The 26985-nt window shown below is 43.3% G+C and overlaps 1 protein-coding gene across 3 annotated transcripts; it reads left to right on the top strand.

Annotated features, from left to right (window-relative positions):
* Positions 1-524: 524 nt before the first annotated feature.
* On the top strand, positions 525-24087 carry OVGP1 (oviductal glycoprotein 1). Of its 3 annotated transcripts, XM_063625650.1 has the most exons (11): positions 10630-10669; positions 11270-11299; positions 11719-11923; positions 12920-12976; positions 14650-14815; positions 15307-15431; positions 16682-16790; positions 16894-17079; positions 18626-18742; positions 21901-22036; positions 23020-24087. In XM_063625650.1, the coding sequence occupies exons 1-11, from the start codon at positions 10645-10647 to the stop codon at positions 23940-23942; spliced, it is 2079 nt and encodes a 692-aa protein (XP_063481720.1). In that variant the 5' UTR covers positions 10630-10644; the 3' UTR covers positions 23943-24087. The 3 variants fall into 3 exon arrangements, with proteins under 3 accessions (XP_063481722.1, XP_063481720.1, XP_063481721.1); XM_063625652.1 differs by lacking the exon at positions 16894-17079 and having other exon boundaries at positions 525-11299; XM_063625651.1 differs by lacking the exons at positions 10630-10669; positions 11270-11299; positions 16894-17079 and having other exon boundaries at positions 11834-12976.
* The last annotated feature ends 2898 nt before the right edge of the window (positions 24088-26985 follow it).

Genomic DNA, 26985 nt, shown 5'->3' with positions numbered 1-26985 from the left:
CTCCATCAAAAATAGGCATTTCTGGAGTTTTGGTCTCACTGAGTGATCACAGGACTACTGCAATCCAGCGAACTGAGGGAGCTGTGGGCATCTGAGAAGAAAGGTTAGCTCTTGTTTTAAGTTGTAGAGACAAAACAAGTTGTGACACAATTAGTGATCCCATAATCTTTTATCTGGTACAATATTTAATATAGTAGCATTCTACTTACTGTGGAAACTCCTTGTTTCTTTTTTTTTTTTTTTTTTTGAGACGGAGTCTCACTCTGTCGCCCAGGCTGGAGTGCAGTGGCGCAATCTCGGCTCACTGCAAGCTCCGCCTCCCAGGTTCACGCCATTCTCCTGCCTCAGCCTCTCCGAGTACCTGGGACTACAGGCGCCCGCCACCACGCCCGGCTAATTTTTTGTATTTTTAGTAGAGACGGGGTTTCACTGTGGTCTCGATCTCCTGACCTCGTGATCCGCCCGCCTCGGCCTCCCAAAGTGCTGGGATTACAAGCGTGAGCCACCGCGCCCGGCGCGCCTTGTTTCATAAATGATGTTCTGCAGCTTCAGTATGTAGTGGATGGACAATCAAAGTTCAAAATATAATAAGGAATTTAATTCCCGAACAACATCCTTTAACCATTCTGGTGAAAGCCCAGCCAGTGTCACTTTTTGAAAGTGCCTTCAGTGGATATAGCTATATTTCACCTGTCCCTGTGATCATGAGGTACCAGATTCCGGTCAAGCATTTCACTTTGGGAGGCACCGTGTTGTAAGCATTAGGAATTTCAGTTGCAAACTAATTTTCCATTCTGGTAGCAACTCTTATCTGGAGTGTCAGCTAAGTCATGAAAATTGTTTAGATTAGAAAATGCACTTTTTATATACAGCCTAAATTAGCTTCATGTTCTGTAGTTTCTGCAACTTGTCTCAGAAATCCTCTGAGTAGAACTGATGTATGAGACCCTTTAAGACCATTATCCAACTGCAGTTTGCTTGGCAAAACTGCATAATGCTAACCTTTGATCTAGGCACCTGGAGGCAGGTAAGACAGGCTCTGCGTGCACCACCGTCCCTGGACCTGTTGTGGTGGACTCCTTGAAGCAAGGTAAACTTGGGCCTTGTTTGAGTTTTTAAAGTCTTTTTTAATGTAAAATTTGTCATTTTAACTTTTTAAGTGTACAGTTCAGTGGCATTAAGTTCATTTGCATTTTTGTGCAGCTTTCACCACTTCCATCACCAAAACTTTTTCATCATCCCAAACTGAAACTGTACTCATTAAACAGTAACTCCCCTTCCTCGAGACCCTGGCAATCACCATTCATCTTTGTTTCTATAAATTTGACTATTCTAGACATGTGTAAGTGGGAGCATACAATATTTGGTTTTTTTTGGACGGGGGTTCTGGCTTTTTTAAGGTGTTGTTCCTCAAAATGTGTTCTATAAACTGGCAGTATTTGCATATCCTGGAAACTTGCTAGAAATACAGAATGTCCAGATCTACTGAGTCAGAATTTACATTTTCAAAAGCTTCCTACGTGACTCATGCATATTAAAGTTTGGGAAGCACTGACTTAGATTACCTTTTGAGAATTCCAGATGGGTCAGAAACCAGACAAATACTCAGTAGTGAGAAGCTATGGTGTATCCGAAGCTGTTAGGCATTTTGTGGTTTGGTAGTGAGAAAGACAGATGGTTTTCCTGCATTCAGCGGCTTAGTCTAGAGAGAGAGACAGAATGGAATTAAGTGTTCAGGTGCTAGTCAAAAGTAAAGATTCGTAGAAAACAAGGGTTCATATCCCAGTCATCAAAGTGTAAATTTTCCCTGCTTAACATTTAGATTAAATTTAAAAAGTAATAATTAGGCCAGGTGTGGTGGCTCACATCTGTAATCCCAGCACTTTTGGAGGCCGAGGTGGACAGATCACTTGAGCTCAGGAATTCGAGACCAGCCTGGGCAACATGGTGAAACCCCATGTCTACAAAAAATACAAAAGTCGGGCACGGTTGCGTGTGCCTGTAGTTCCAGCTACGCGGGAGGCAGAGGCAGGAGAATCACTTGAGCCTGGGAGGCAGAGGTTGCAGTGAGCCAAGATTGGGTCATTGTACTCTAGTCTGGGCGACAGGGGTGAAACAGTCTCAAAAGAAAAAATTAATTGACAAATATTGTGTATATTCAAGGTATACAACATGATTATTTGATAGACGTGTAATGAGTTATCACAACAAGCAAATGGTACACTCAATATAGTTTCAGAGAGTGTATTTATAAGGGGACTAATTAGAAAGGTTTGGAAATGGTGTAGGAGAATCAAAGGACTAGTGCCCAAGGGCAAAGGAAGGGAGTGGTTACCTGAAACTGGAAGAAAAGATAGTTTTGTAGAGCATCTGCTTTGAGAGCAGCAGTGACTTTTATCAAGAGATGGAGTTACCTTGATGCCACATCACGGGGTGATCCAGGAGAATGAATATGCCGATTTCTGTCCTCCCTTCCTCTACTCTTCTGTCAGGCTGAACCCAACAGAGCCCATTTGATGTAGTCCAAACAGACAGACTTTCAGGGGCAGCAAGCAAGGTGGAGAAAGATGGGAAATACTAATTGAAGGGCAGTTGAAAAATATGTTTAGTCTACCTTTTTGCCCCTTGTCGTCCTCTCTTGTCCTTAATATAGGTGAAGTTTCATGTCCTTAACACAAGAGATGCCTAGAGTCCCATCAACTATTTTATCATTATGGGGTGATAACCATTTGTTTATGCTTCCACCTTAAACCTAAAGGATTAGGTATCATTAGTGTCCTCATATAAAGCAGCAGTAGAAAAGTGAGAAGACAAAAACAAGTAACGAAATATAGTTGTTAGAGTTCCTACTCGTAAATGGTCATACAGCCTAAGTATCATGGCCATCTTTTCCTACCATCCATTCGATGTTGGGTTCCCCTCACCCTCTGAGAACCCCTCGTTCAGGTTCCCCTCACCCTCTGAGAAACTTGGTGAGATGACCAAACCTGTGTGCGGGGTCTGAGTTCTTAGTGATTTGCTCTTTATTGGGCTTCTGCAGCTTTCCGTCCTGGGAATTACTGGGCAAGGGAGTAGTGAAGATGTCCCAGTGAGTCCTCAGAGTTGCAAACACAGTCCTCCTTTCTCTGGTTGTGTAGCAGCAACTCAATTCCCCCCTGGTAATTGGGATCAATTACCCCAACTGGTGCAATGGCTTCTTTACATTTTTTTTTTTCCAGTGGCCTAAGGAGCCCCAGATGGCCAAGAGGTAGCCTTAGCTTCTAATTCATTGAGACCATAACTGTATTGGGTGAAATATTCCTCATTTAATGCTAGAATCTTCAAGCCTACTTAGCCAGGACTACCGAATAAGAAGCAAAAACTCTTCAAGTGAATTATTAGATATAACAGTAAAAAAGGCAACTTCTGTTCCTACCCCTTGGTTCTTAATTGCAGCTATGCATTTTGGCCTTGGGAGAGATGACACCATATATTCTCCCTGATTTAAGCATAGTGGCATTAATACAGTGGACCAGTATAATGTTTTGTGGGCTACTAAGAAATTTAAGTTCCCTTTGGACTGTATTATAACAAAAAGTGGAAGAGTTGACACAGTCCTGGGGCAAGATGGTATTAATAAAATTATGCTCTTGTCCCTACCATACAAGTGCAGTTTCCCCAAATTCCTTAATGATTGGAATGGAAGATAAGGCAGGTAAGTAGCTGTATGTCAAGTCCAAGGGGCTATGTCCTTTTGCTCCATTAAAGAACAGCACATCTGGAATTTAGTTGTGATTGGCAGCACAACCTGATTATCAACTGTAATTCTTCAGAATTTGTCTGGTTTTCGCACCAGCCAATTAGGTGAATTAAGGGATGATGGGGTAAGAATCATCACTCTGCATTTCTCAGGTTTTTGATGGTAGCATTATTTCTGCAATACCTCTAGGGACATAGTGTTTTTTTTGTTTTGTTTTGTGTTTTTACTATTTTTTTAAACTATAAAGTTTAGAACACACACACAACACACACACGCATACATATATGCAACTCCAGAGGTTTCTGCCTGACCCTTCCTACCATAACAGTCCTCCTACCAGAGGCCAGGGAAATAACGTAAGGACTCTGCTTGTTACTGATATCTATTCCCAGTATACATTCTGGGACTTGGGAAGAATCACATAATAAGTCCGTGGTTATGCTGCCTAGATGGACTCAGGCCAAGACTTCATTTACCCTTTGAAATTTATAAGCCCCCAGTGACATGTTAGGTACATTGGTGTTTCCAGTCTCTGAGAATCGGTGTAAGTTTAGAGACAGTATCTAATGCCCCTGCATAGTCTAGGCATTTCTTTTTCCCCGTGTGAAGTCATTGCAGCCCACACTATCTCTGGGGAAAGCTTGGGTGAAAATTCTGAATGCATACCTGTGGCTACATTGCAGGATCCCTTCTCAGAAGGACCCAGCTTCCTCATAGTTAAGTGGCTCCAGGACTGTGAACTAGCTTAGATCTGGGAACTGGGTAAAAAGCTGTGAATCCCTTCTATAGTAATCTGGGTTAGGTTTCTGTCTTGTAGACCTAGAAATTTATGTCTAGCTGCACCTTAGTAGGCTGCTCATTTATTTCATTTCTTGGGAACTTACCATCAATTAGTCATCACTACAAATTCTTATAGGTCAAAACACCATGATTATCATTTCTTTATATTTAGTTTAATTATTTATTTTAGACAGAATCTTGCCCTGTCACCCAGGCTGGAATGCAGTGGCACAATCACAGCTCACTGCAGCCTTGAACTGCTGGGCTCAAGTGATTCTCCCACCTCAGCCTCCCAAATAGTTGGGACCGTAGACATGTGCCAACATACCCAGCTAATTTTTTAAAAAACTCATTGTAGAGACGAGGGTCTCTCTGTTGTTCAGGCTGGTCTTGAACTCCTGGGCTCAAGTGGTCCTTCCACCTCGTCCTCCCAAAGTGCTGGGATTACAGGTGTGAGCCCTGCGTGTGGCCCATGAGTATCATTTCTTTCTTATGGGGTTTATTGTGGTCACTGCCTAGCTTGTATCTGATTGATCAGGGAACTGATTCCCTTGTATCTATTCCTACCATTATCTCCAGCATACAGAGGACAGCCACCATAGAGCTGCACCTTTCTGAATTGGGAATCAGTCACCATGAGCAAAGGCACAGCACTGGGAAGGTGGGAAAAGATAAACTCAAGATGGTTTAGCACCCTGCCCCCTTCTTGCCATCCAGTGGGTCTCTGCTCCATTCCTCCTTTTACTTGTCTATACGCATCTTCCTAGAATATCCTTTTGATTGTTTCCCTTTCCTGCCCAGATACCTTCCATGGTAAAGAAGTTTCTAAACCATGTTCTTCCCAAACAGTACATCCTGCATGTTTTCTTAATCATACATATACAAAATACAAGTAAATAGGAAAAGGCAATTATAGTAACAGTTGCTATTGGAATTCCTCTTTGGATTTATTAGAGAAAGTACCCTAATATATGCCTTGGGTATAGATAGTGAAAGCCCAAGCATTTTGGGCCTGGTTAGAACTAAACTGTAGCAAACAAGGGAGAAGTTTTTCAGGGACTCTGGAATGGGAGAGAGAGAGAACACTGGGATAGCTGAGAGGAGCCAGGAGTTGGTGAAGTCTTTGCATTAGGGGATGTGACACTTCACAGGCACCCCTCACCCCTATGTTTTTAGTAAAAACTACCAAGAACTTGATGTGTAAGGATTTCTTATAGATGCCAGTAAAAAGGTTAAGTCATGCACCAGGAAGCTTTGCAGAAAAACAGTCTACACCCAAGGATGCAGGAGCACAGGAGTAGAGAAGAACATAAGGAGGAATTCTTGAGAATTTGTTGGATTATCGGGGACACTTTGGGCTGACACAGGGAGTGGGGCTGGGATATAGGCAGAGTGTAATCAGACCACTGAGGGGCAGGGAGTCTCTAACATCTAAGTTACGTGCTTATATTTTAAATTTTTGTGATTTTAGTTTTTGCTTGCTCCATTAGAGTAGAAAATAAGTATTTGTTGAATAAGTTAGAAAAATGAATGAATGAATGAATTGCTTTCAGGACTATGCCACAAAATGTTAGGAAAGGGCCTTAAGGATCTATTAGTTAAAACTGTTGAGCAATTAGTTCAATGTTGTTAGGTATTGATCTCACTGCCAATGATAATAACCATTAGCAGCAATAACAACAGTCACCGCTATGAGTGCCTACCATGAATCAGACAGTTTACATTTATAATCTCTATTTTTTTAAACCTTTCAAGAAAAGTGTCATTATTGCTACTTTTCAAATATGTTGTCCACAGTTTCTCAATTAGTAACCCAAATCTGCCTGTTTCTAAGCGGGGGTGTGCCCACCTCTTTGGCTATGCTTTTTCTCAGCTCATTCATTCCAAAGACAGACCATTTAACCATTGGATTTGGGGCAACAAAGGTGGATCAATCATGAATCCTTCACTAAAAGAGCTTGCTTTGTAATAGATGAAACAGTTTAATTTTTAGATCTAGTGTTATAAGGGTTTAAGTAGTAGCACACTGTCAACCTTCTGTTGGAATGAAAAGAATAACTGATGACCACAAAAAAGCAATTCTGCTTAAACCAGGGTCTCTCACCCTTGGCACTATTAAATTATCAGTACAGGCGGTCCCTGACTTCTGATGGTTCAACCTACGATTTTTCAACTCTACAACAGTGCAAACAACGGCAACAACAACAACAAAAAGTGTTGTCAGTTTGTTCATTGACTTATGATGGAGTTACATCCTGATAAAATAGTGGTTAGTTGAAAACATTAATATTTTTTATTTTACTTTAAGTTCTGGGATACATGTACAGAACATGCAGGTATGATGCATAGATATACATGTGCCATGGTGGTTTGCTGCACCTATCAACCTGTCATCTAGGTTTTAAGCCCTACATGCATTAGGTATTTGTCCTAATGCTCTCCCTCCCCTTGCCCCCAACCTGCCGACAGGCCCCAGTTTGTGATATTCCCCTCCCTGTGTCCATGTGTTCTCATAAACATTAATATTTTCAACTTACAATGGGTTTATCGATCCCATCATAAGTCAAGGACCCTCTGCACTGAATATACTTCATTGTGGAGGGCTGTCTTGTGCATCAAAGGAGGGTTAGCAGCATCCCTGGCTTCTACCCATTACGTACTATGGCATACCTTCTTCCACTGTTGTGACAACCAAAATATCTCCAGATATTGCTAGATTGGGCAAAATTTTACCCAGTTGAGAATCACTGGCTTAAAAGGAAAAAGGCCATTGCATGGATGTGCAATAACACCTTTAGCCATTTCCTAATGATGTCATTTAATCAGTTAGGATTTTTGTTTTGTTTTTAGTATTTTGCTGTTACAAATAAAGCTGCAATGAACATTGTTTCTTTGTGTACTTGGGCATGATACATTTCTAAAAGTGAAATTGCTAGGTTACAAGATTTTATATTTAGGATTGTGATGTTGGCTCTATGACCTCTAAAGACATTAAACAAATAGCACTACCTTTACTATTTTATTACAAATATTCTTTTTTGAATTTCCTCAATTTTTAAACTTAAATAAGATCCATGAAAGTATGGGTTTATATGATAATATTCATTTTCCTACTATACATTAAAATAAACACATTAAATACTTTAAAAAATCCCTCATGCACAACCAAAAATCATCTTTTACACCAAATATTAGAACACTCCCTTCACTTTAAAGATGTGGTAACTGACTAGAAAAGAGTCTTCCCTTCAAGTATACAGTGATCTGTGGTCAATATTCTTTGGATTTTTTTTTATTATTCAACCAACTGATTTTGTTTAAGTCATACTTCGCTAATTCATTCACATGAAATATTTGGCCAAATGCTCTGTTAAAACCAAAGCACTTCACGTCTTTGATCTTGCCTTCATCTTGATAATTGTTGTAAAATGTGAGAGGTGTCACACTGCTGCAGGGATTTCTTCAGTTACTCAGTAAAGGACATTTGCAAATGTCATTTCTAACTTCATGAGAACAGGCTAAGCACTAGGGAGGGATATTTTCTAAGTATCCAGGTGGTTGGGTAAAAATAAAAAGCAATGGTTGTAATTTTTTTTTTTTTTGACAGCAAGAACTGAAGGAAAAGGATTGAGAACACACAGAGCGACACGACACACTGATTTTCAACATAACCCCCATTCAGCATTTTACTATTCATCATCCGCTGAACATATAGAGGCATAGTTGCCAGCTCTTTGGCACGGTCATCCCTGCATTATGCAGAGGTCATTCCTGGGCATCCATTGTTATATCTTGGCATTCTCAGAATCATCAGTCATTTTTGCAAGGCACAGAGGGGTCAGGTCTGAGATCTAGCCGTGCTCAATGCAGCAGAATAGGAATCCAGAGGATGACTCAGGTGCAGATGAATTAAGTTCAAATTGGCAGGCCAATTTGGCTTCTGTGTTAGGTACAGCATTAGCAGCTAGTGCCCCTATTAGGAGTTTCAGTGAAGGCCACAGCCTAGTGGGCAATCTCAGTGATGTGAAATCTTGAGGGGCAGGGGATACTGTGGGAGGAGGCTCAGAAGTGGAGGAAGATAGGCATTCCACATCAAAGAGGTCTTAAAAGACAGGAGGCGTTTAGGCTATAGGATATGAGGAACCTAGCAAGACAGAGTCAGAAGACCCAGGCCCTAAGAACCAACTGTGGTGCCAGCAGTTTGTAGAACAGGAAGAGAAGTCAAAGCAGGGACCAGACCCAGTTACAAGAATGAGGGCACAAGGGCTAGGAATGGGGGAACAAGAGCATGGTCGTTGTAGTCAGAAAACATACCAGGGGTAGTCTAACCAATGGTACAAGTTGTTGCCAAGCATGATCCGGTGTTGGTCTCAGGAGGCCTAATTTTCTCCTAATTCAGGTGAATATTAGTCCAAGGAATGGATGGTGGCATTGAGCATGCAAGTGGGACCCAAGTTGCCTCAGTGATGGTACAGAGTGAGAATTGCATCTGAAATCATTTTGGCAACAAAACTCATGTTTTCCTCACTGCGCTCATCATGCTGCTTCTCCAAGAAAGAGACACATAGTCTAGCTCTAGGGATATGATCAGTCTGTTCACTAAATCATAAGCTCCTTGAAAGCAGAAACTGTTTCAAGTGCCGAGTAGGGCGTGGCACATGCTCAGTGATTATTTGTTGAATACATAAAGAAAGGCAAAGATGGATGAAGAAAAGGAGATATAGTCTGGGTTGGGTGGGGTATTCCATCAGGCTTTCCCAGAGTTTCAGTGAAATACTCCAAACATTCTGTACAATTTTTTGCTTTTATTCCATCATATCCAAGCAAACTGCTGATTTAAAACAATGACTTTCCTGGTTTCTTCATACTGGAAATGAAGGATAGATGTTATATGAATTTGACCACCAGTCATTATTTCCCTGTGTTGTGGATTATATTGACATCTGGTTAATACCTCGTGGTAGTTCATCTGGATTAGATGAGCAGCATCAGTCTCTGTGAAGGTGGGCATAGGGTCCAAGACCCTCTGTAGCAGAGAAAGAAAACTGATGAATCATAAAAGCATGTGGCTTGCAGTCTGGTAATAAAAACGGTATTTTTTTTTAATCTTTCATAGTCCTGTTGTTGCATGTTTTAAAAACTGGCTCTTAGATGTCCAGAATTGTATCCATTATATTCTTGAGGTTCATAACACATCCTCACAATTGGCTCATATACTGACTCAAATATTGTTGACTTATAAAAATTCAGGTTTTGTCTTCTTCTGAGAAACTGAAGGATCCAGCAACACTGGGTCTGTTTCCCTTCAGGGAAACCATTAGCAGCTGCCCAGAGTGCTGTCCCTCTTTATACTGATCTCTGTTGTCTCCTGACAAAGAGGCTTCATGTCAGTTGATGTACATCATTGGGCATGAACTGTTACTTTTCTAATAAAATGGAGAGAGCTGTTTTATTGCATCTACGCCATCCATTTACATTACCTGCCTGGCAAGTGTCTTTTGAGTTTGAGAACTCTGCTCTGCTGGGCAACCCTTTTGACATCCCTAATAATAGCTACCATTCACGGAGCCCTTATTATATGCAAGCACAAAACTAACAATTTTTGACCCATTATCTCTTTGATCTCTATAAAGCTCTATGAGGTAAGTCCGAGCTGTCATCTCCATTTTACAAGCATGGAAACTGAAGCTCACAGAGGCAGGTAATTTGTGCAAGATCACAAAACTTCTAAGTGGTGACACTGAGATTCAAACTTTCAATTCAAACCTTGGATTCAAAGCCTAAATCCAAAGTTAGAGTTTAAATTATTTTTTAAAATTACGCTGCTTCCCAGCCAATAATCTTTTAATAATAGAATTGCTGCTACCATATGGGGTTTCTCCCCCCGACGGTACCTCTTCCTGGTATTCAATGCCAACCTGGTGCTGTTGCTTTGTTGGAGAGGGAGGACAGGTGGTTCTGGGGTCACTATGACTCTAATAAATTACTGATCCTGGCACTGGGGTGTGTGTTTGTGTGTGTGTGTGTGTGTGTGTGTGTGTGTAGCTGGGCTGTCCCAGCGCTATCCACAGGGAAGCTCCTATAAAGGGCTCCATCTCTGGCCTCACAGCTATCAGACCATTGAGATGTTGAAGTTGTTGCTGTGGATTGGTGAGTGTGGCAAGTCCCAGCAGTGTCACTCAGTCCAGGAGGTGCCAGGCTTTATGAGTTTGTCATCTCTCTGGTGCCTGAGAGAGCAGCCTGAGACTCAGGGAGCCTAGATTAGGTAGAGATGGGATGGGCCATAGTTAACGGTCAGAGGTCAGAGGGACCCAGGGAGAAGTGGTCAGAGCAGTGGTTCTCAAACCTGGTGGCACATTAGAAATTTTAAATGCCTGAGTTCCACCTTGGACCAGTTCTGTCAGAATCTCTGCATGACCAGCCAGGATATCAGCACTTCTTAATTTGCAGCCAGGGTTGAGAACCACTGGCCTCAAGCTTTTTCTGGGACTTCTAACACTCGTCGTTGTCCCTGGGCAAAGCATGAGCATATACACATGTTCATCAGAAAGAAAGGAACTTACATCTAGCTCCACTGGTCCAACTTTAGAGACTAGGAAATGAGTGAATGGTGTGTGTGTCCCCATTTGTGTGTCTGCATCTGCATAAGGTGCTGTGTTGGGCACCCTTGCTAATCAGAGGGTGTGCTGTGGCATGCAGCTCTGGTGAGGGTATGAATCTCTGTGTGACTCCTCCCTTTGTTTCCCGCAGGGCTGGTTCTTGTGCTGAAACACCACGATGGTAAGGAAACTGTGTTTTCCCTTCCAGAGCCAGGGAGCATCTCTGGCTGAGAAGTCCTCCACATTGAGTGTCCCCTGCAGCCTGCCTTGCCCTGGCTCCTCTGACAGGGATTATTGCTCCAACACAGTTTCTCAGAGGATTTTTGGTCACCTGCTGTTTGTGTCGCTGACTGTGTGCCTTGGTCCAGACTTGAGAATCCGTTTTGACCAGGATTTCACAAGGCATTCTTTTCTTCCTGAGACCTCAGCAGTGGGGGAGGAATAGAACCTCAGTGTAGTTTTGAGGTGTACTTCAGGGCCGGGAGAGAGGATGCGAAAATGTGGCCTGGTCTCTTGGGCTGCGTTCACATTGCTTTCTGGAAGCTGAGCTCCATCCCCTCCCTTGGTTTCTGCCAACTAATGTGTGCTCTCCCTTACCAGGTGCTGCCCATAAACTGGTGTGTTATTTCACCAACTGGGCACACAGTCGGCCAGGCCCCGCCTCGATCTTGCCCCATGACCTGGACCCCTTTCTCTGCACCCACTTGATATTTGCCTTTGCCTCAATGAACAACAATCAGATTGTTGCTAAGGATCTCCAGGATGAGGAAATTCTCTACCCAGAGTTCAACAAACTAAAGGAGAGGTGTGTTTATATTGGATATGGGGGTTGTATTTTCAGATTTCACAGGTATAAGATAACAGTCTATTTCTCTTGTTACTCTTCAACTTTCTTCTATTTCTTCCAGTCCTAGTTTCCTCTCAAATAGGGGTCCAGAGCACCCCAACTTGAGAACTCCTTCTCACAGACACCTTGAGCTCTTTCCTGCCTCCTTACTTTTGTAGTTGCTGTTGCCTCTGCGTGGAATGTGCTTCTCTCTCTTCTCTGCCTGGCAAAACCCAACTCAGCCTTTGAACCTAGTTGTGAGGATTTTAGGTATTAATGCTGTTAAAGTGGGCCTACACATCCCAAATGCTCAACAAATGCTCGTGTTTTTATTACCATTTGTTACCAGTGAGCTACTCCAGGGAAGGGGCAGTGTCTGCTGTGTCGTTGTATCCCCAGTGGCTAGGTCAGTGTCTCACACAGGGTTGGTGCTCAGTAAGTGTTTGCTTATATTTTCCTCTCTCCAGAACTCCTGGGATCTCTCTGTGCCCAAGGGAAGGCTTGTTACTGCATTAATGGTTATAGATGAGTGGAGTAAAAGTTCTATGCCACTAGATGATAAACTCCCTGAAAGTGGGGAGCTTATCTGTGTTGCTCTTTGTTCTAAAGTGCCTAAAGCAGTAAATGGCACATAGACATTGCTCAATAAATATTTGTTGAATAGGAAAAAGAGAAACACTTTAGACTACTCTTTTTTTGGAAGCATCATGGGGACATGTGTGAGTTTGGCAGACTTTGTGCAACCTTGGAGTTGTTGGGCTGTGATGGCCCTTGGGTTGATTGTTCTCTCTGTCTTTCCTCCTCTCTCCTGCACTCATCATCTCTCTCCTTCTATCACCTTCCCCCTTTTCCTTTCCTTACCTCCCATCTCTCCTGTTTCCTGTTTTCTTCCAATGAGCAAAACAAAACAATGTGGCAGCAGCTGCCCACCGGAGTGAAGGACCCAGCTCATCAACCCTCTCTCCCACATCATAGGAACAGAGAGCTGAAAACACTACTGTCCATCGGTGGGTGGAACTTTGGCACCTCAAGGTGAGACTTTGCTGTTATTCTCTTCTCCCTGGGAGGGTGGAGCAGGCTGGCTAGACGTGAAGACAGAGGGGGAAGGCATCTTGGCCATGGGGATAGCAAAGCTAGCGCAAGCACTTCCCCAACTCATGAATCTTAGACCCCTGCACTCAAGGGACATCCTGGCCTCTTCTCCATAGTGGGTCAGGGAAGACAAGGAAGTTCTAGCAGGTGATGAGAAAGGGGCTGGGGGAAAATTAGAGACAAAATGAGGCACTCATAATTGCTTCCTCAACCTTTCATAAGAGGCAAGGATTTTGTCTCCAAGGGGAGGAATCAGGTGCAGGATGAGAATAACTCCCAAACCTCATGGGTTTCTTCACTTTATTAGTGGATCCAGGGATATCAACCTCAAAGGGTTGGATCAGAGGAAAGGAAATAACAAAATGCTAAGCTTAGTGCTGGCACATAGTACATGTTCAGTATGTAGCAGCTGCTCTTGTTAGCACTTCAGTCTCCATGAGGCAACGTGGAAATAACAAACTGCCTTCATATTTTCTGAAGAAACATTTCCCCTATTTCATGGCTTAGGCCTGGATTAGAGGCCGTGCTTGCCTTGTTGCCTTAAAGGCGTGAGATGCACGAGAGGGAGGGCTGGTGGGCTGGGAGCGTGTGAGGATGCACTTTACAAGATGGGGGAGAGATTCAGGGCAGGGGAGTGAGAACTAGCTCTGCCCAGCCCAGGATTCACCTCTTCCCATCTCTGAACACTCCCTGTGCTCCAGATGCTGGGCTAGGGCTGTACACGCATTATCCCATGAACACTTGGAGGAAGCTTTACAAAGTGGTTGTATTCAAAATTGGTAGAGCAGAAAGCACAAGTCACAGGTATTAAGGAACTTGCCAGATTTGTCACAGGTATTCCTCAGAGATTGCCCAGCAAGGAGGTGGCAAACTGACCATGGAACCCAGGTCTATTTATGAGTCTGGTTAATTTTCTAATCATGGCTTATCTCAGGACTACCCCAGAGTTGCTTAAAGTCAGGTGCAATAAGTTAGAATTTTTCCAAAGTGTCATCACTACAGAAGAGCAAACAAGTAAAATAGAAAAATATCAAATAAACAATGAACAAAAGAACACAGGATCAGGAGCCCCTTATCAGAGCACAGGCCTCTTGTGCCAAGTTATACAGCCCAGGCCCAGATTAACTCATAGATGTTTCTGGACATGCTGGCCCTTGACTCATGCTCTCTCCCCTGATCCAGTCAGGTAGAAAATGTCAGTGCTAGGACAGGTTGTGGGAATTGAGTAGTTACCTATGAGGAGACAGCACAGAGAGGGACGGTGCCTTGCCAGTGGGCATACCATGTTTTGGGGGCAGAGCTGGGCTGAGCCATTTCTCCACACCCCAGGCTGCATACTTGGTTCTGTGCCTGCTGTTCCCTGTGCCGTCTGGCCTCGGGGCAGTACGTGGTTTTCAACATCTTTTAGCTGCCTGAATTCCCTGCTCCTGGGTATTGAGCTCCTGGTGCTGGGAGAGGCATGTAAGAAGGTGGGAGAGTTTTGGAGATCTGCCTTCCTTTCCTCCAGCCACATCTGCCAGGCCCACCACAGGGCACCAAGCTTGCGAGGGGCCTTGTAGGAGGTTGTGATTCTGTGGATAGAGTTCTTTGCCTTACCCCTGGTCTCCCTGCAGATTCACCACTATGTTGTCCACATTTGCCAACCGTGAAAAGTTTATTGCTTCAGTTATATCCCTTCTGAGGACACATGACTTTGATGGTCTTGACCTTTTCTTCTTATATCCTGGACTAAGAGGCAGCCCCATGCATGACCGGTGGACTTTTCTCTTCTTAATTGAAGTAAGTCTGGTCTAGAAGCACCAGAATCCAAAAACGATTCTACTTTTATATATCTGGGCTTATGGCAGGAGAGGAGCATAAGTCCAGGGCCAGGGGCAGAAGAGGGTGACAGAATGTTCTTTTACTGTGAACACTTGGAGGGTAATACCTGTAACTCCTTGAGGTTGCTCTTTTCTCTGCACCTGGGGCTTGCTCCAGTCCTCCAGCCTAAGGGATGCCTTCTCTCTGCACTCTCTCAGGTGCACTCTCTCAGGCAGTGTCTGTCTGAATTCTGTGCTCCTGAGCCTGCTCGCCTCCCCACTATTAAATCATTCACCACATCAGCCCTCATCTGCCTGTCTCATGAGCCTGTGGCATGGCCCATGTCCAACTCACCTTCGTGTCCCAGAGCCTGGCTCAGGAGCTCAGTAAATGCTTCCTGGATGACACTCCCCCGAGGCCCCGCCTCTCTGTTTGTCCAGTTCTCTGTGTCTTTCTGTCTTTCCTCCTAGGAGCTCCTGTTTGCCTTCCGGAAGGAGGCACTGCTCACCATGCGCCCAAGGCTGCTGCTGTCTGCTGCTGTTTCTGGGGTTCCACACATCGTCCAAACATCCTATGATGTGCGCTTTCTAGGAAGGTGAGTGTATATTGCCTTAGTGGGGCAGGACATTGGAGGGAAGCAGGTATCTTGAGCTCAGAACCCCAGAGCTTCCCAAGCACTGTTTTTGAGCTCACCGTGTGCCTGCCCTGACGTCAGTGCAAGTTTGGGGCTGGACTGAGGAGCATGGGTGGGGACAAGGGCTAGCTCCATTATACCCTGAGGGTTTCTTTAGACCTCAGAGGGAGATGATGTAATATATGCCCACAACGTTAGCACAGGTAGAGTCTTCTGCACAGCCTATTGCTGGGTCTCACAAGGAGAGAATCCCAGGGGCCTGTCCTCTTTCTACCTAGAGTATATCCGTAGACATACACTATGCAGTGGATGCTGGCATCAGAGATGGATGAATTAATAATCACTGTCACAAACACAAAAATAGGAATGCCCAGTCACACCCAGTATTCAGAGCAGTTCTTCATGCAAAAGTTAAAAAGCTAGACAAAGAGCAGCACATAAATCTTTTTGGACATGTCATCTCTAGGTATATTTTCTAGAATTTTGTGAATCAAGTATTTACAGAAGAGGAAACTGAGGCAGATGCAGACCAAAAGAGAAATGGGATGTTCCTTTGTGTGAGTGTGCTAGAGAGTGGTTTCAATGTGGGAGGATGGTGAGAGACTCAGGGGACATGGAGTATGTTAGTGTTGATCTTTTAGCCAGACAGGATTGAGATAGTCCTGCCTTCACCCAACTGGGCAACATTAGGCAAATTAGTTAACCCATCTGAGTTTCGATTTCTTCAACTTTAAAATGGAGATAGTAACACTACTTAGGGAATTAGCCAGATTAAAATAAAATTAGATATTCAATGTAAACCCTTATCCCTGTGACCTGGTAATGATGAAAGCTTTCTAGAGGAGGTGGGTTTCAATGGCTCATGGAATTGTAGAAAGACAAGCTATGGAACAGACTGCTTTTACTCATGACCATTTGTGCAGACGCCTGTTAGCATTTATGTCAGGCCTGAGTGTATTTTCTCTCATCTAACTCCTGCCTACCTCCACAGATACTCTCAGGATGCATAGCTCCTCCTACACAGCAGTTCCTAACCAGCTGTTTGTTCCAGTGGCAGGTGGATAGCACAGCCTGGGCAGGCCCCACAGGCAGAAGGAGCAGGGAAGCTCTGGTGACCGATGTCTAGCTAGTTAGCTAGACAGTGCTGTGATGCTCTGACTTGAAAATCTGGCTAGCCCAGTCTTTGTATCTCTTCCTCCTGCCCCTTACAGACTCCTGGATTTCATCAATGTCTTGTCTTATGACATACATGGAAGTTGGGAAAGGTTCACAGGACATAATAGCCCCCTGTTCTCTCTGCCTGAAGACCCCAAATCTTCGGTAAGCAAAGGAAAGATCTCAGGTGGTCCAGACATCTGCCCCTCTGAGCTCAGGCCATTGGCTCTTAGTAACAAGGAGGAGTCTGGATTCTTCTTACCTGCAGGCATATGCTATGAATTATTGGAGAAAGCTTGGGGCACCCTCAGAGAAGCTCATCATGGGGATCCCCACCTATGGACGTACCTTTCGCCTCCTCAAAGCCTCTAAGAATGGGTTGCAGGCCAGAGCGATCGGACCAGCATCTCCAGGGAAGTACACCAAGCAAGAAGGCTTCTTGGCTTATTTTGAGGTGATGGGAATATCAGTCTCTGTCTAGCAGTTAGGACTCTCCCACCCCCAGCTAGAGCAAAGGCCAGGACAAGGGGCAATGACAAGGGTGAGAGCTGTAGAAACGGCAAAGAGGTGGTCTATTAGTACAAGGGAAATCCACTCTCTGGGATATTTTCTTTTTCTTTGGGGTAAGTTATTTGAGTAAGGGACGAAGGACTTCGTGGAATCTGGATGGAAGTGTTTCATTGCACCCCAAAAAAGGATCTTAAATGCTATACAGGTAAACCCTGACTTTCTGTAAGGCCTAAATAAAAATCATTAATATTTGCAATATATATAATTTCAAACATATGCAAAATTAAAAGAATAGTATAGCCTCTGTACCTCCCCCACATACTACTCACTCAGCTTCAATCATTAATAATTCATGGACAATTTTGTCTCATCTCTACTGACTCCCTCCCTGCCTACTACTAGATTATTTTGAAGCAATTCCAAGACATTATCTACTACAGGTTCTTTCTCTCCACTCCAGCTCTGCCCTCTTTATCTTCATCTCAACCAAGCTTGCTACTGGGTGGCGGAAAGAGACATGTTTCCAAGGGAATGTAACCACCAGAGGTGACAATACGAGCCGCATAAGTGTGTGGCTGTAGTGACCTGGAAAGGTCTTATGGAGCAGGTAGAGTTTGAGCAGAGTTTCAAGCAAAGGAAAATCCTGAAGGACAGGAATGACTAGACAGGAAGGACTTCCCAGGTAGAGGACAGCAGGTACAGAGGGACAAGGTGAGTACTTTAGGCAGTAGTGGAGGTGCTGCAAGTCTCTCCAATCTCTGCTCTGTGCTGGATGGATGAGGGTGTTTTTCTGCTAACCCAATGAAGCATTTTTATGAGTGTTGGCATAGTTGAAACAATGTTCTAGAAGGGCAAAGAAGCTTTGATAGACAGACCCTTTAAAGCACCAAAAGAAAAAAGGAATGACTTAGACATTAATTTCTGCAGCACAGCTTGCATACCTCTACTTTTTTGCAGCATATAGTTTCTAGCACAATGCTGGGCAGCCCATGGACACGCGAATGCTTAATTGATTGTAGCAACCTAGTTCTCCATGCTTTCAAGAACTTTAAATCTACTAGAAGTTCAGGTGCTAGTTTGAGAACTACCTATATGGGGTAGTTTGTGCTGGGATCTAATGAACAGGAGACACTTGTTTATGAAAACACTTTGAATGAGGTACAGATTTGGTCAAGGATCATGTATGTTACTCTTACTGTTTTGGTACTGGCATTATACCCCTGGCTTGGTTTCATAAGGATGTCATCCACTCTTTGGTTCCTTTTTTTCCATCATGGACAGTAGAGGAAGGAACGGGTAACAGCAGGAATTTATTCAAAATAGAGAGGAACTCATTTGTGAGTGGCCTCTCCATTCTCTCTTTGGTTTACCTTCTTCTCATTCGCTGGTTAGGGATTCTTGGATTCTTTATCCTTGGGCAAGGAACAACTGTCTCCTGGTGCTTATCTCCATGGCACTTCCCACAACTAACCTGGTGGTCCTCTTGGCAGATTTGTTCCTTTGTGTGGGGAGCGAAGAAGCACTGGATTGATTATCAGTATGTCCCATATGCCAACAAGGGGAAAGAATGGGTTGGCTATGACGATGCCATCAGCTTCAGTTACAAGGTGAGACCCTGGCTCTTTCGTGCTCCAGCACATGGTTTCCTACTGTCTTCCATGGGGCCCTTATTTGTACAGTGCATATATGTGTATTGGGTGGAGGGTGAAAGGTGAGGATGATTAGACCAGGGGAGTTTCAGGCATGCCTACATTTTAGTTCTAATTGGGGTTTTATAATCCCATCTGTTCCAAGTCTCTATTCTGAAGAGAAGGAATCCAGATTCTGAGTGAATAAATAGTTCTCCCAATTCTTACAGCTTTTTGATGATCTTTTTAGTCTCTTCCTTTCCATTTGGACCAGCTAATTTCATAGCAGATAAATACCAACACAAAGTAGATCATGGTAAGTGCTCTGTAAATATTACTGACATGTAGCAGAAATGAGGAAGTCTGGGAGGGCTTCCTGAGGGAGGTGAGTAGGTGTAGGAGAAGATTATGACATGGGGGAAAGGCTCAGTGGTGTAGAAAGCTTATAGCAGATTCAAAGAAGAATTTGGGTGAAGCAGAGACTTTTTATAAAGGGACTTGAATGCTGGTAAAGGTGTTCAGTCTTCATCCTGTGGATATTTTAAGGCAAAATCAGGTTTCTACAGGTGGATGACCTTTAATTTTCAAACTTTTAGAGCCAAACTATGACCACCACCCTCCCTTCATGTAAGTGGTATTTTATGAAGTTGAATCTGGCAGGTTTTTATAGTGAACTAAAAGAGAACTGACATGCTCCAGTAGTTCCTAAACCTGCCTCTGTTTTGGAATCACCTGAGAGACTGGATACATATAGAAATCATGGTTCCACTCCTCAATATTCAGTAGGTATTAGAAAAACTTTGGAAACTATTTCAGAATGCCTCCACATATGATCCTTCCAAATGCTAAGTTGGCAATTTGGGAGCTCTGGGGGTGGACACAGAGGTGTCCAAGCATGAGATAATGAGGGTCTGGACTAGGGTAGTTGGAAGGAGCAGCAGTTTAAAGGTGAGAAATTGTCAGAATGTGGCAACTGCTTGGATATTGAGACTTAAATAGAGAGAATTCACAGTTCTCCTGTTAACGGTGATACAGAAATGGCAGGTGTTGGCTGTTTTTTGTTTTTTGGGGGAAGTTTGTGTGGGAAGCACCAGAGAGGAAGGCACTCATGAAGATTCACTGTTTAGGTCTTCTGTGCATTAACACTGGGTGAGGCCTGCTGGGGAGGAGAGAGATAAAAGAGCATGGGTTCTCCCCTCTGGGATCTAGCTCAGTGGTTTGGGAATGGGAAGACACAAACAAGAAAGATTAATGACTCAATGGATTTACCCAATTGGATGGAATTAACTTAATTCCCTATGACCCATAGGACATCAGAGAGGGGATTGACCCCACGTGTTGGGGGAGGCCCTGGGATGAGCAGCAGAGGGTGGTCTTGCTTTGAGGTGCAGTTACTGTAACTTGCAGAACTAGGAGGGGATGGTTAAGGGATTTTGACATAGAATATCAGAGCTAAAAGAGACCTTGGGGATTATTGTTGGGAGATAATTATACCCTGGATTTCTCAGAGTTCCTGCACAGTTTGAGGATTCTGGGCAAAAGAAGCAGACAAGCTATACTAAAAATAGAGAGCTGCTTTCCTCTTTCCCCCAGAGCCATTTGCTTACCTTCAATGATTGTGAAAGTCACCTTCCCAGGGAGGACTTGTTTACATTCCAAGTTCTCTCCTCTCTGGAAGGGAGGAGGGCCACATATGTCAACCATCCTATATAAGCTCTGAGTCTCATAATTTCAGGGTTCTTCTCTGCAGCACAGACCCCACTGCATATGCAGGTGAAATGAACATCTGACATTCATCACATTGTCCTTTGGGTAGTTGGAACATGGAAACTGACTCAAGGTGCTATTCTGGCTATTTTGTTTTGTTTTGTTTTGTTTTTCTGTGAATAATAGATGTTCTGTCCTCTGATCCAGAGGTCTGGGGTGTTGGGGCACGTGAGTATGTGTGTGTATATACGTGTGTGTGTGTGTATACACACAAAACTGGCAGACTAATTTGTTAGCTTGTAAGTAGCATAAAAGTCTCAGAAACTTCACAGTTTCAGACTTAATGATTGGATTCCTCCTTCCTCTTATTTTACATTTGGGGAAAGTCAACTCCTGAAAGGAGCCAATTGACTTGGCTAAGGCACACAGCTATTTGGACCTGATGGAGTCTGTCTTTTCCATCAGACTTGACAGAGAGTGCTGGCAAGGTAATAATAAAACCTGGACTTGAATCTAAGCTCTGCCATTTAGTTGTAGCAGAGGTTTTAAAAAGTGTGGATGAAAGCCTTTATTTTCTCATCTGTGAGAAGAATATAATATTTTGTCCTCTACTGCATTTTATAGCATCACTGTGAGATAAGGAAATGAATTTTAAACAGTAGAGCAATATCTACAGTTTAATACGATAATAATGGTGATTAGTGAGGTGGGGAACCCAGAGCGTTAGTAGCTAACTTTTATTGAAGATTCACTATGTGCCAGGTATTGATCCAAATATCTTATGCATAGGAACTCTTTAGGAAAACTTATGTAGCATTCCTATGTAACACAAAACATAAGATTTACCATTTTAACCATTTTAAAGTCTGAAATTCAGTTGCATTAAATACATTCATGTTGTTGTGTAATTATCACCACCATCCATCTCCAGAACTTTTTCATCTTCTCGAATGGAAACCCTGTGCCCATTAAACAGTAACTTCCCCTTCCTCCTTCCCCCATCCCCTGGCAACCACCATTCTATTTTCTCTTTCTGTGAATTTGAGTACTCTAGGTACCACACATAAATGGAGTCACACAGTGTTTCTTATTTTGTGTCTGACTTATTTCACTTAGCATAGTGTCTTCACGCTTCATCCATATTGTATGTAGTATGTGCATGTAAGACTCTTTTGGGTCTGAAAATGTTGGACATGTTATTATTCTCTTTTTTTTTTTTTTTACAAATGAGACAGTTAAGACACATAAGGGTTACATAACTTTTTCAAGATCCCATAGCTAATAAGCAATAAAAGCTAGATTCAAATGCAGGCTACACTCCTAACCACCCTGCTACATTGCTTCCTGAGGGACTATCTTCAGTTTTTTGCCATTGTACCCAGTCTGGAGACTGACAAGTATAGCAGGTTGACTGACTGTTACTTTTACAGGCATGGTTTATAAGGCGAGAGCATTTTGGGGGGGCCATGGTGTGGACATTGGACATGGATGACGTCAGGGGCACTTTCTGTGGCACTGGCCCTTTCCCCCTTGTCTACGTATTAAATGATATCCTGGTGCGGGCTGGTAAGTAGCTGTGACCTAGAAGCTGGGGTTGGAAGTTGCATAACCAGGCACTGGTTGAGTCCCTTCTGCTAGATCTAAATGCCTTGGTGAGGCAACATGACATTGAGGGGAGAGAAAAAGCTTTACCAGGCCAATATGTTTTCCAGTCTTTGTTGGGATACTTGGCCCTTATTTGACCTCTTTGAGCTTCCTTTGTTCTATCTAAAATGGGAATAATCTGTATACTCATGACATTATTATAAGAACTAAGTGAGCTATGGAATTAAAATTCTCATAGTTAGCACTCAATATATGTTATTTATTTCTCTCTTTCTCTTACCTTCATGGGCAAGGGCTGAGGGAATTAGGTTTCTTTTGATATCTCTTTTTGATAGCAGAGGCTACCCTGGCAATTAGGAAATGGAAGCTAGCATGCAAGAGGTGAAGCATCCTTACAGATGGTTTATAATCTTCATTTTATGGGTAATGCGACTGGAGCTCAGTCAGGTCAAGTCTTTAGGTGGGCCCCCGTCCCATTGTTCACAGCATGCTGTCTCCAGCCTCCTTGCCCCTGGCTTTGTTCCTGGCGCCTCCTACAACATAGAGACATAAGAAGCTTCTCCTTGAGCATTCATCAAGTAATTATTTAGAATTAGGCCTTGAGGGCAAAGTTTTGCTGATGGTGCAGTCAGAGATGTCAAAGTGAGGGCTTAAGCACAAGGAATGGGTGGGCTCCTTTCTGGGGTCATTCATGGAAAATGTAGCAAATCCACTGCATGCCTGCCTGTTGGTGTCTGGGACCTGCGAACATGATGGGGTCTGGAGCAAGGCTTCAATGTGATGGGATTTCATCTATGTCCTCAAGTAGGTATAGTATGAAATCTTACACTTCTGAGTTTTTGGGGCAGGTACTTGAGCCCTGGAGTGGTTCTAGTTCTGCCAGTAATTAATGGGCTGAGAATGAAGTGGTAGGAATCTCATTCTTTTCTGTTGATTTTCTCTAGAGTTCAGTTCAACTTCTTTACCACAATTTTGGCTGTCATCTGCTGTGAATTCTTCAAGCACTGACCCTGAAAGGCTGGCTGTGACCAAGGCATGGACCACTGATAGTAAGATTTTGCCCCCAGGAGGAGAAGCTGGGGTCACCGAGATCCATGGAAAGTGTGAAAATATGACTATGACCCCTAGAGGTACAATTGTGACCCCTACAAAGGAAACTGTATCCCTTGGAAAGCACACTGTAGCTCTAGGAGAGAAGACTGAGATCACTGGGGCAATGACCATGACTTCTGTGGGTCATCAGTCCATGATCCCTGGAGAGAAGGCCCTGACCCCTGTGGGTCATCAGTCTGAGCCCCCTGGAAAGACCCTGACCCCTGTGGGTCATCAGTCTGTGACCACTGGACAGAAGACCCTGACCTCTGTGGGTTATCAGTCTGTGACTCCTGGGGAAAAGACCCTGACCCCAGTGGGTCATCAATCTGTGACCTCTGTGAGTCATCAGTCTGTGAACCCTGGAGGAATGACTATGATCCCTGCCCGTTTTCAGACTGAGACCCTTAGACAGAATACAATGGCCCCTAGAAGGAAGGCTGTGGCCCGTGAAAAGGTGACTGTCCCCTCCAGAAACATATCAGTCACCCCTGAAGGGCAGACTATGCCTTTAAGAGGGGAGAATTTGACTTCTGAGGTGGGCACTCACCCCAGGATGGGTAACTTGGGTCTTCAGATGGAAGCTGAAAACAGGATGATGCTGTCCTCCAGCCCTGTCATCCAGCTCCCGGAACACACTCCTCTAGTTTTTGACAACCGCTTTGTTCCCATCTATGGAAACCATTCCTCTGTCAACTCAGTAACCCCTCAAACAAGTCCTCTTTCTCTAAAAAAAGAAATCCCAGAAAACTCTGCTGTGGATCAAGGAGCCTAGGCCCCGCTGGTGTCAGAAACCAGGGAAAACCCTTGTCTTTTCTTCCAAGTGACATGTTGGAAGCCTCCTCATCCCAGGGCAAAGCAGGCATCAAAACCACAATAGGCCAATCTCTTTTCCATTAAATAAACTGTAAACACAAGAACCCATTGAGTTCTCTGAGATTCTTTTCTTGAATTGAACTCTGCAACTCAGTTGTCAGCTTCTCCCTTTCAAGGTCATTTTCCCCACTGCTATTTTTGGAAAGAGGGAGTTTATGTCTAGTCTACAATGATGCTATCCTGTGTGGATTATGTGCCTCCTTCTTTGCTATGAGCAACTGCTCACTTCACTGTTGGTTGGAGCCAGAATCTCTTCTAGAACAGTTTCCACCATCCTCAAGGGGAGCTGATATGGGGAGGGGGAAGTTGAGTCTTCCAATTATATTCTCTCTTTGGTAAAATCCTTGTTTTCCCTGAAAAAACAACCCCATCTGTTCTCTCCTCAAGAAGTGTTTGAGGAAAAGGTATAAAAAAGGTACTTTAAAAATTATTTTCTTATAGTATTACCTTCACACTTCTGCTAGGTCTCCTCTAGAAACACCAGTTCTCACACATTAAACCTTTAATCCACCCAGAGAACATTTTCCTAGGCATGACTGTCCCTCATAAGTTGCTATAGATGCCGGATCAGTTTCTAGCCCTCCAATTCTAGGAGCTAGTGCTACACAGAGTGGGTGCCATACCTATTATTGTGTTACTTTTTCTTTTGGAAGTGTAGCCTACAAGTCTTTAAGCCGGAGTCTGAAATTAAAATGTCCATAGGACCAGGCACCTGCCATAAAGATTGAAGCATGTGAAAGCACATGGCCATCTGTTTAACAGTACCTAGGTCACATATGAAACCTTTTTGCCTTGACAAAAAAAATTATCTGAACATGATGGCTCGTGCCTGTAGTCTCAGCTACTTGGGAGGCTGAGGTGGGAGGATAACCTGAGCCCTGGAGATTGAGGCTGCATTGAGCCACGATGGTGCCACTGCACTCCAGCCTGGGTGACAAAACAAGACCCTGTCTCAAAATAAATAAATAAATAAATATTTCTGATGAATCTGAGTTGTTTTTCTGTCCCGTCTTCTGCATGCACTTTATTCAAGGGCAACTTGCCTTCCAGTTTCTAATTTATCTATGTTTTTTTTCTTATTTATAAGCTTCCTTGAACTTAGCCATACATTGATTGGGTCTTCTGTCTATCATCTAATCCAAAGCATAGATCAATGGGTGGTCAAGATTCTTGCCTCTGTTTATGATAGTTGTTAGTTGCAGATAATGGAATCCACTAAAGGTAATTTAAGAAAAAAGACATTAGATGGTATTAGAGTTTCTGGGAGGATCAGGAAACCAGAATGGGATAGTATACATCTGGAAACAATATGTCCAGGAGATATGGATGACTCACTTTTTAAGACATACTGTTAAAGGTCTCAGCTTTTACCCTACTTGCAACCTAACAACCTAGCCTTTTGCCGTGTGTGTATGCACACTACAGAAAAACAAGACCTGTGGGTCAGAGACAAGTCAATGTATTAATAATAGCAAAAGCCAGATCAAAATCTTTTGCCAGTTCCACAAGCTACCAGGGAGATGCAATGAGGACCAAACTGTGCCTGCACATTCAGTGGGTGCATTTCAAGAGAGAAACCCCAAATTAGGAAACTATGATGTTATATATATGGCTGCTGATGACCAGCCCATTTTTCCCCTCTTCTTCCTTGTTGAGAGATAGAGATTTATCTGCAGTACTCAAGGCTATTTGCTATTCGAATATCCTTGAAAAGATAGTCCAAGATGTGCAGAAAGGCCAGATCCATGGAGAATACCTTGGGACGATTCTAGCAGTAATCCCACTGCTGTCACTGCCTGCAGCTCAGCATCCATGATGTTGGAGACTGGATACTAGAATCTCTACCTCAGCTTTTCCAGAAGAGCTGGTCTCACCTATACATTAATTACCTTTATTCTATAATTCACCTAAGTTTCCTATAGGCACATTTGCTTAGCAGAACCTAAGTCACAGATGAAATCTTTACTTCAGGGAATCTGGGAATTTTAGGTTTAGCTTGCTAGCCTATATCACAGGAAAGCACACTGGAGGGGGTTAGAATGAGTACCGAGTTAGGCAATGTTACAGCTGTAAGGATCACTCTGGGGGTATGCAACATACATACATACATATTAATTATTCTTCTCATACTTGAGTATCCTAACAACAATTGCAAAAAGCGCCCTTACCTAATATAATGCAAAAATTCATCCTCTCAATGAAAATGTGGTAGTGATGGGGGCAACTAAAAATGGAATACGAACCGTAACAAATGAACTCTACTTAACAACAACAATGTAACTGCACTGAAGAGGTTAGGAAAGAAAAGTACTAATCTTGATAATTTTAACTTTGGAAAATAGGATTTTGAATTTATATGGAAAGGCTAAAGACAAAAAGAACTATACACAAATACTGTACTCTAGTTAGTAAATTTATTTCTTACCGGTGTATACATTAGCAATTTTTTTTTTTTTTTTAAAAAAACCTTTATTTTAGGTTCATGGGCAGGTGTGAAGGTTTGTTACACAAGATAAACTTGTGTCACAAGGAGTTTGTTGTACAGATTATTTCATCAGCCAGGTATTAAGCCCAGTACCCAATAGTTACCTTTTTCCCCTCCTCCCACTTCTCCCACCCTCCACCCTCAAGAAAACCTCAGTTTCTGTTGTTTCCTTCTTTGTGATTATGAGTGCTCATCATTTAGCTCCCACTTGTAAGTGAGAACATGTGGTGTTTGTTTATCTGTTCCTGCATTAGTTAGCTAAGGATAATCGCCTCCAGCTCCATCCATGCTCCCACAAAATACATGATCTTGTTTTTTGTGTGTGTGTGGTTTTCTTTTTTTTTTTTGAGACAGGGTCTCGCTCTGTCTGTCGCCCAGGCTGGAGTGCAGTGGCGCGATCTCGGCTCACTGCAAGCTCCGCCTCCCGGGTTCACGCCATTCTCCTGCCTCAGCCTCC

This window comes from Symphalangus syndactylus, chromosome 12 (assembly GCF_028878055.3).
Source record: "Symphalangus syndactylus isolate Jambi chromosome 12, NHGRI_mSymSyn1-v2.1_pri, whole genome shotgun sequence".
In the NCBI taxonomy this organism is placed as follows: domain Eukaryota; kingdom Metazoa; phylum Chordata; class Mammalia; order Primates; family Hylobatidae; genus Symphalangus; species Symphalangus syndactylus.
This window is presented reverse-complemented; position numbering and strand designations above follow the sequence as displayed.